A 9,484-nucleotide genomic window follows, 5' to 3' on the forward strand; every position below is an offset into this window, starting at 1 on the left:
TAGGTGTTCAAGTATAAGAGTTATTGTGCCAGTGTGCGCGCTTGCGTGTGTGTGTGTGGAAAATTTGCATAATTGAAAAATGTATGCACTAATACTGTGTCATCATTGGAGTTTGTGGCTACGAAGTATGTGTGAACATTTGTGGGCCGCCAGCGACCAGGATGTTTGTGCCTGGTAAAACGCGCTCACCCACTCGCTCACCTGTGTGCTGAGGTGCTTCTAATGTGTGCATACATATCACGTTGTGGTTAGCAGTTAAGTGCAGCTTATAAATTTTTAAATAAATTTGTCTTTGCTTTTGCTTTTGCTTTTGCTTAAGTTGACAGGAAACACTTAGTGGCGTATTTAATGACACGAAGTGCAAGCTTGAGCGACAGCGCTACATTTTTGAGGGTCAATTTTGTTATGGAAGCAATTAAACGTGTGACACGTGTGGATAGAAGAGCTTTAAATTTCAATTAAGTGTTTGGCGGTTTATCCATTTAAATAATTTATGGTGAATATTTCGCATCGAATTACTGCAATTTATGAATAAATCATGTTTATGCTTGCACAATAGTATTTTAAATTAATAAATTTGTAATGAGTATTTTATTTGTGCTACAGTGACCCGATCAGGAAATTTCTTCCGAGTCTTATACATATAAGAACCTACACCATATTTCGTGAACATATCTCGTCGAATGAAAAAGTTTTCCATACAAGAACTTGATTCCGATAGCTCAGTTTGTATGTTAGCTATATGATATAGTAATCCGATCTGAGCAATTTCTTTGAAGAATACATTACTGCCTTAAGTAACAAGCCATGCCAAATTTCGTGAGAATATCTCGTCAAATGAAGAATTTTCCATACAAAACCTTGGATCCAATCGTACAGTCGACTATAGTGTCCGATAACGTCGGTTCCGGCAAATGAGCAGCTTCTCGCTCTATCAAAAACTTCGGGACTAATTCGCTTATATACAGACAGATGGTTGGTCTGTCAGACAGACGGACATGGCTAAATCGACTCAGCTCGTTCCGCAGTTCTTCTTCTTTATTGGCATGGATAACGCTTACACGGTTATAGCCGAGTTTTCAACAGAGCGCCAGTCGTTTTTGCTTTTCACAGCCAATTGGAGATTCCAAGTGTATTCAGGTCTTTCTCTCCTCTTCACCTAGTTTTTCCAACTGAGTGGATGTCTTCCTTTTCCTCTGCTTCCCCGGTTACTGCGTTGAATACTCTCAGAATTGGAGTATTTTCATTCATTCTGAAGACAAGACCTAGCCGGCGTAGCTTCTGTCCCTTAATATATCTCGTACATCTCATCGTTCTATCGACTTCGGTTGTTGTTGTTGTAACGGGTACCTAATCTCCGTTATGATGGTAAGGATTAGATTAGTTGTCATCGTGGTCATTCAATGGTATTCCCAGGAAACGTGCTGTTTCGACGGGGTCGGACCATAGGTAGAGGGTGTCAGATGTCTGTTGTTAGCAGGGCATGCAAAGAGGCGGTTAGTGTCATGTGGGGACTTGTTGTACACTGGACATATGCTTGATATGCAATTGCCACAACAACCGGTTCTATGTTACCGGAATTGACCCGACCAAAGGTTGTACTTTCGTAGATCTAACCTCCTTTGATCATTTTTTCTTTCTACTCTAGGTTTCGCTCTTTCCTGACAATGATGTAGGGGAATTTTGTAGAAACACTGGAAAGAAAATAGTTGTAATTCTTATCATCACATCAGATGAGATCATAACACATCATATATCTCGCCATACCAACAAAGAGTGCCCAGAAAAACATAATTAGTATGGCTAAAATCAATTTCGTTTTATACTATATATCACATCTCATTATGTCAACAGGAATTTTTATTATATCGCATCACATCAAGTTAACAAAACGTTACAAAATATTTAAATCTGATGGTGGGTTAATCAAATTTTAAATTCCATACGTGTATATATCCAGTAGATTTTGTCAAATAAATAAAATAATTCTTAAATAAATATTTATATAAAATCATTCGACTCTTTAACAACACTGAATTTTTTCACTCAAACTCTACACTTAAAAACTATACAAATTCATACTCGCTGATCGCATTCTTTTCGTCTTCGAATGTTTCATTTGTTTCGTTATCTATGGCAGCTGTGACCAATCGTTGCGGTTGTATATTTGGACCCAGTGCATATGGCGGCTTAGCTGCTGTTTTAACATAGAATGTGCCCCTCTTTGGCGTAGAGGGCTCGCCACCCATACGAAATTCCACACCCGTCTCGGAGAATATCCAAACATCATCCGATTCACGGCGACAGAGTGTACCCCAAAATCCCAATTTGCTGGTAATCGATTCGGCAAAATAGTGGTAAGCCCGCCGATGAGAGCAACCATAAAAATAGCACTTCTTCTGGTCACGTCCATAATTCGGATAGAAGGTGGCATGACCGACTGGTTCTTCGAAACCCAAACTGCTGCTAGTCTGTATAGATTCGACGTACTCAGCATCGCTTGGATCGACGCGAAACTCATCGCTGACGTCGCGAAACTTCGGACCGGCCGGATCGAGCGCATAGATCGTGTTAAAGCGGTAGGGATGTGCTTGCTTGCCAGCGCTACCGGCGATTTGTGCGCCCAACGAGTGACCAATCAAATAGACGTCATTATAATTGAGGCCGGTGCGCAGGTGCAGAAAACCAACCAAATCGGCAAGTAATCGACCTAAATCCTCAACCATTTCGACGACACTGTAATAATTCACATTCGACGAAATAATACTCCAATCACAGACGATTATATTATAGTCGCTCGGCATTACAGTGCCATTGAGATCACTACGATTACCATCGCCAATGTTATTTACGTAGACACTGTTGATTGGTGAACTGGTGGCGACGGTGGCATCTTCGGTGGCACCTTCGCTGGAAACGTTTGACTGTGGCTCGCGTTTGACTAGACTTAGATACGCATTTTTGACGGCACGATTCAAGGCGCCTTTGCTCTGACTCATCCAACCATGTATGATTATTCTGCAAGAGAGGGAGAGAGAGGAAATATTTGTGATCTTTAATATGTACCTCTACAGTTTTTGATGTAATGTAAATTTGTAAGTTTGTATGCCAATTTTGGGTATATACTACATTATATATGTGTGTATGTTTAATCATGAAGTGCGTTCAACCAGACTTTTAACGAAATATAGTCGGAATAAAAAGTACTAATTTCTCTCTGAGTCATAAAAGTTGTTAAAACCGGTGTCTGCAGCTGTGCATACAATTTGTTGTTTATATCTGTATATATACTACCTTATGTGATATACTATATACACATATGCCGATGCATAATTGTTGTTTTTGTGGTCGGTATGAGAAAGTGTCGACCTCAAAACCAAATTCGAAATTCAAAGAAGTCAATCGCTTATCAGATTATTTACTTCAACTTTTATTTTTTTTGAATGTGAATCACGTAAGAATTGATTTCAAGTCCTCACAAGATGATTCACATGCGTTCATTGACTCTCTAAAAACAACTGCAGAAAGACTAAAATCATCAGACGACAAAAATTATCGCCCTTGACTGTTACGTTCTCATCGGCATGAAGCGACGGACTTATGAAGAAATATGGATTGAAGATTCTATCGGCCTACAAACCACGCCAAACCGCTGTTTTTTTTCTGGATGAAAAGGCAGCTCTGGAATCTCTTCAGGGTGCTCTTCGTCCCAAATGCGGCTACTTTGCTTGTTTACTTACCAATTGAGCCAGAAATGAGACTCACCGCTGAACAAAATTTTGCTCGAAAACGTCTGATTTCCCGAACTTCAAGAGCCCATAGAGTGAACGAAGGTGGAGCAGCTTCACTTCTTGCACAAGCTGTATTTTGTACGTTTTCGTTCCATTCGTCAGCCCGAGTTGCTGCGAACGGCGCCTAATAGACTCTCCACGGTCTTCGTGAACGTTAATTTTCGTAATAAAGTTGAACGATTTGTAAACGTTGTTCAGGCGTAAGTCTTCCTTTGATGAAATGCCTAACAGAACTGAACAAAAATAACATCAGAGCTTGACAATCACGCGTGATCTGTCAAAAAAAGTCTATTGAAAACCTTTACCTTTATTTAGATCACTCGTTCTATCGGACAGGCGGGATTCAGCTTGTCTCGTCATTCTGGTCATTTATATGTATAATTGCAGATTCCAAGTGTAGCCAAGTCCTTCTCCATCTGGTCTCACCAACGGAGTGGAGGTCTTCCACTTGCTGTGCTTCATTTCCTTTGAAAACTCGTAACGTTGACTTATCAGCTGACTGTCAAGAGTGACGTGGGACCCAAGTCGCAATTGCGACGACTACTTTTTTGATGACAGGAAATATATCGTTTTGTCCTCGTTTAGAATCAAACTCACACGCTTCGCTTCCTTATCCACTCTACAGAAAGGAGAACTAACGACGCGGTTTTTGGCGCCAATGATATCAATACAATATAATCTGTGTACCCGACTAAGCTCTGCAGCTCGAATTATTTTCCCTAGCAGTAGATTGAAGAAGTCGCATGATAGGGTGTCGCCTTGTCTGAAACCTCGTTTGGTATCGAACGATTCCGGGAGGTCCTTCCCGATCCTGATGGAGCTTTTGGTATTGCTCAAGACTGTTTACACAGTCGTATTAGTTTTGCAGGGATACCAAATTCAGACATATCGGCACAAAGGCAGCTCCTCTTTGTGATGTCAAAAGCAGCTTTGAAATCGATGAATAGATCCTTTTTTCACGGGTCTTCTCCAAGATTTGGCGCATGGTGAATATCTGGTCTGTGGCTTGACATGCCCATATAATATGTATAATAAAAATATTTTCTCAGCTAGATGTGGTTTGTTATTGTGTACGTTGTTGTTGTAATTTTCATATTTACCGACCTCTATTTGCGTATGCTACTTACATATTTCCTATGTGCACTTGCTCGCTATCAACTCTCGCGTGCAGTTTTTATACTACCGTTATAGATTAAACGATCGTTTGTTTGTTTATGTAATTAAAAACGTATTCAATCATCTCACGATTAATTCCGTAATATTAATAAACAAAAATATCAATTAATCGCTTTCATCTCGCCTGCATTGGACAATGCGATTTGTATATTTTTTGCTTGCCTAAGCATATTATACAAAGTAACAATAACACCTATGTATGTATAAGTATAACAAAGTATCAATTAGTGATTAATTAGTTAAAAGTGAGTTTATTGGTGTATTTGTCATAATGACACAGTAGCGGTGACAAATGCCTTAATTATAAAATCTGTGCTTATTACGTAATTACAGCTTGCTGGCTTTGATTTCGTTAATTTCTTACATTAGGGTGGGCGTTTTTTGTGAAATCAATATTATTATTATATTATTTTATATACATTTTTTTATATTTATAAATTTTTCGACTGAATTTTTAAATACTTAATACTTCCAATAGACTACCTTTCAAATCGTAAAAATAGAAAGAAAGAAGACAGTAGGTTGAAATCCATTGGAAATGAAAAAAAAAACAAAAAAACGCTAACTTCAGATTCAGCGTAGCCGCAGTACCTCTAAAAATTCCAAAAAACAGGTCCATGCCAAATTTGGTAAAGATATCTCCTAAAAGGTTTGAGAAAAGAAGTTGTCCATACAAGCACTCGATCAATTCTATGACAGCTATATGCTATAGTGACTCGATCTAAACAGTTTGTTCGGAGTTTACACGAAAAAAATTTCCATACAAGAACATGATTCCGATCGTTCAGTTGTTATGGCAGTAGTATGCTACAGTGCTCTGATATGAGCGATTTCGGAAAATGAGCTGCTTCTTTTGGAGAAAAGAACATGTGTTACATTTCAGATCGATATCTTGATACGGGGGCTGCTATATATATTTCTGGCCTAATAATGAAAATAGGCATATTTATCAACGAAAATGTTTTTTTTTTTTCGTTGGATTTGGCTCGTCTTGGAAGACCCACACGGTCGATTGCTGTTTTGTTTCGGGCTCAAACGCATAGATCCATGATTCGTCACCTGTGACGATCTTATAAACGTCTTTTGAAGCACCGCGATCGTATTTTTTCAGCATTTCTTTACACCAATCCACACGAGCCTTTTTTTGAGCGATTGTCAAATTGTGCGGGATCCAACGAGAACAAACCTTTTTTACGGCCAGGTGTTCATGCAATATCGAATGTATGCTGGTGGGAGAAATGCATAGGCATGCCTCTATCTGAAGGTATGTTACATGACGGTCTTGCATTATCAGTTCACATACGGCATCGATGTTTTCTGGCACAACGGCTGTTTTTGGACGACCTTCACGGAATTCGTCTTTGAGCGAGCGTCGGCCACGATTGAATTCGTTGTACCAGTTTTTCACTTAGGGACTAGTTACTAGTACATTATAAAGACAGACGGGCATGACTAAATCGACTCAGCTCGTCACGTTGGTCATTTATATATAATTTTTTGGATTTCCGATATTTCCTTCAGTATCTTCATGGCAAACTTAATACACCCTGTCCTTTACTGGCTTAGTCATCGCTTACGCAATTATAGCAATTTAAAAAATACACCCTGTTCAGGGTATTAAAACGAAAATTCAATATAGACCAGCCTTAATGCAATTGTTTATAGACTAACGTGTTGGCAATCAAAATTTCGGTAAAAAAAAATTTAATTTGCGTGACATTAACGCAATTAAAAATTTATTTATTCGGATTTTGAAACGCACGTACATAAGTAGTATATACCTAGCAAAAAGCTTAGGTTAAGTTTTGGAAAAATACAATGCCGAAACTTAACCTCAATTTGCTTCAACGCTTATAACTAAAGATAGTTTTTTTTGTAAGTTTTGACTATTTGACAGTAATTGTGTATATGTATATTAGAAAATTCGCATTAATAAAATTTTCCACTAACCTGGTTGGATGCTCTGGATTAAATTCAGACATTTCCAAGCTGCTGCCATCGTCTGTTATTATCTCACGTCCACACTCTGCAAAATCTCTTTTATATAAATAGAATTGCATTTTGACGCGCATGGCACTGGTGAATGGTATCCAGTGTTTGAAGAAACGTTTCAGGAAAGTCGAATCGAAAAAACCGCTTGGTCTGCGTAGCGTGTGACCGCAGACGTCACGCAATGAGCTAGCTAGCGGTGCACTGTGGGCTGATGGCACTGCCGAGATGAAAAACAATAATTGAGGAAATATTATAAATTAACATAGTTTTTAATTATACATTTTAAGTCTAAATTCTAATTGGAAGTCCATTTCAGCGATTTTGATAAAAACAGCTTTAAATGTCAAGTAACTATTACCCAAAAGGCTTGTTTTGGTATCAATATTTTAAGTTGATAGCATTTAAATTTAAGGTATTTTTCTACAGATTTTTTTGCCCGAAGATATTGCTTTATTTTAACGGTATTTCAAAAATTTCAGAAATTATACCACAGCGTCATCTGTCATACTTTTTAGATAGCACCAAATATACAAAATTTCGAAAATAATTACATAACGGGTGGGCCATCTAACGTTTTAAATTTGAATTATCTATATTTCGACATTGGAAACGTCAAATACCATTCGGAAAGTGACAGATATTCAGTAAAAAGTCTAAAATTTACGAAATGGGTCGCTATTCACTAAAAGAAAACTGGGAAATATTGACAGATTGGGCAGAAGATCGTTTGACCGAGGATGGTCAATTTTACCGAAAAATCATCTTTTCGGACGAGGCTCATTTCCACCTCGATGGTTACGTTAACAAGCAGAATTGTCACATTTGGGGCACAGAAAACCCGCACGTAATCGTCGAGAAGCCAATGCACCCAGCACGAATCACTGTATGGTGCGGATTTTGGTCTGGTGGAATCATTGGCGCATCTTTCTTCGAAAATGAAGAAGGAACCGTAACCATCAATGGTGTGCGATATCGCGCAATGTTAACCGAATTTTTCTTCAAGCAAATTGAAGAGGAAGACTTGGAAAACATTTGGTTCCAGCAGGACGGCGCTACGTGCCATACAGCAAACGCTACACTCAATCCTTTAACACCTATCTTCGAAATTTAAAATTTTATATGACCCACCCTATATATTGTTTAGTAAGGGTATTCAGTGTTAGGCGCCTTCAAAAACCGAACTGAGATATCATTGTTTGAAAAGCGTTTAAGTAAATCTTAAAAACTCCAAGAGCTCTTCTAATAAACTTTTGACAGGCTTGACAAGCGTCATTTATATGCTTGTTTATATTTTTATTTTATGTTCGAGCTTCGCACGGTATTTTTAGAGATAAGGGCGCCATTCATATGATAGTCGGGTCTATATAACCGGTTTTTTTATGCGGTGAAGATTTGCAACTCCAGGAGTATTTTCTGTCGCTTCAACAACAACAACAGAGATTTGGTCGTACATAAATATAACAGAAATATTTTATTTTCGGGCTTGCAATACACCTTTTCCACTTAAACGAAGATTTTATTTAACTCCACTTCGAATTGTACTGTAACGTTTGCTTACTTTTACTATTACTTTTTACTCTTACTACTTTTCCACTACCCACTTTATTTCTATACATACCATTTACAATAAATATCACTAGAACAACAACTGCCACTAGACAAGAGAGGCGCAGTGTGTCTCGAATCGCGGATCTGTGGTGCATCTGAATTCGTTAATAAATACACTACTCGGCACTTGAGCTCAACCAATTCACTTTCACTTCATGGATTAGTAAATGACAAAAATAGACGTAGTAAACAAAGCACACACCCCCACTCGATCTATTCAATTATGAAATCCGCAAATATGTCAACGAGATAGCTTATTAGCTGCGATTACTAAACAACACAGAACCACAAACTATTCCAGCGACGCGTAAATGTCGACGTTGACAGCTTTGGTTCGCGATTCGCCTGCCTTTGTGAATGCCGTTGAACTGAAGCTGCGATCGCGTCGTCCCTCGCCGTACTCAATTCGCAATCCACGAACGCGAACTAATTTTATAGGCACAAATATCTTTTCGTATTCGTTTCATATGGATAATTAAAGTACTGCGGAGTTACTAGCTCACAACCAGTCGGAGCGATCGCCGTCGCGCAACTGACTCCGCCAGCACTGTAGCAGCGTAAATGCACAAGCACGTTGGCACGAGTCGAGAGTCGATTGATCTTGACGATCAGCTGTTGAGCTCTGACAACTTTGCTACCGGACGCTGACATAAACGCTTGACTATACAAGTTGGCGAATGAGCTAATTGAATGTTTATAAACGTAACATTGACTAAAGTACCATGTCATAGCTAAGCGATACACCTGAGAGTCGAGCCCTTTTGTCTGAGAGAGCGATCAGTGCTTACTAAATGCACTCAACATCGGAGAGTTGCAATATTTATTAATTTGTACCTGCACATTTGTTTCTTGAGTGGGCAGGGTGTGCATGAGTTCATACATAAAAAAAAAAAATTTGAAGTAGAAAAATTGTTCAC

At 38.7% G+C, this 9,484-nt stretch overlaps 1 protein-coding gene across 1 annotated transcript; it reads right to left on the reverse strand.

The window, feature by feature from the left end:
- Positions 1-2,049: 2,049 nt before the first annotated feature.
- LOC105231221 (phospholipase A1) lies at positions 2,050-9,148 on the reverse strand. Its single transcript, XM_049451198.1, has 3 exons — positions 8,578-9,148; positions 6,918-7,176; positions 2,050-3,018 (listed from the first exon to the last, which is right to left on the reverse strand). The coding sequence occupies exons 1-3, from the start codon at positions 8,660-8,662 to the stop codon at positions 2,067-2,069; spliced, it is 1,296 nt and encodes a 431-aa protein (XP_049307155.1). The 5' UTR covers positions 8,663-9,148; the 3' UTR covers positions 2,050-2,066.
- Between the last annotated feature and the right edge of the window lie 336 nt (positions 9,149-9,484).

Source organism: Bactrocera dorsalis, chromosome 1, assembly GCF_023373825.1.
Source record: "Bactrocera dorsalis isolate Fly_Bdor chromosome 1, ASM2337382v1, whole genome shotgun sequence".
Lineage (NCBI taxonomy): Eukaryota > Metazoa > Arthropoda > Insecta > Diptera > Tephritidae > Bactrocera > Bactrocera dorsalis.

What these genes read in the sequence shown, in the direction of transcription:
- LOC105231221 (XM_049451198.1), bottom strand. Translation starts at nt 8,662, where the DNA reads ATGCACCACAGATCCGCGATTCGAGACACACTGCGCCTCTCTTGTCTA. An exon ending in AGTGATATTTATTGTAAATG is followed by an intron (nt 7,177 to 8,577) that starts GTATGTATAGAA and finishes TCATCTCGGCAG; the next exon opens with TGCCATCAGCCCACAGTGCA. An exon ending in AATCCAGAGCATCCAACCAG is followed by an intron (nt 3,019 to 6,917) that starts GTTAGTGGAAAA and finishes CCTCTCTTGCAG; the next exon opens with AATAATCATACATGGTTGGA.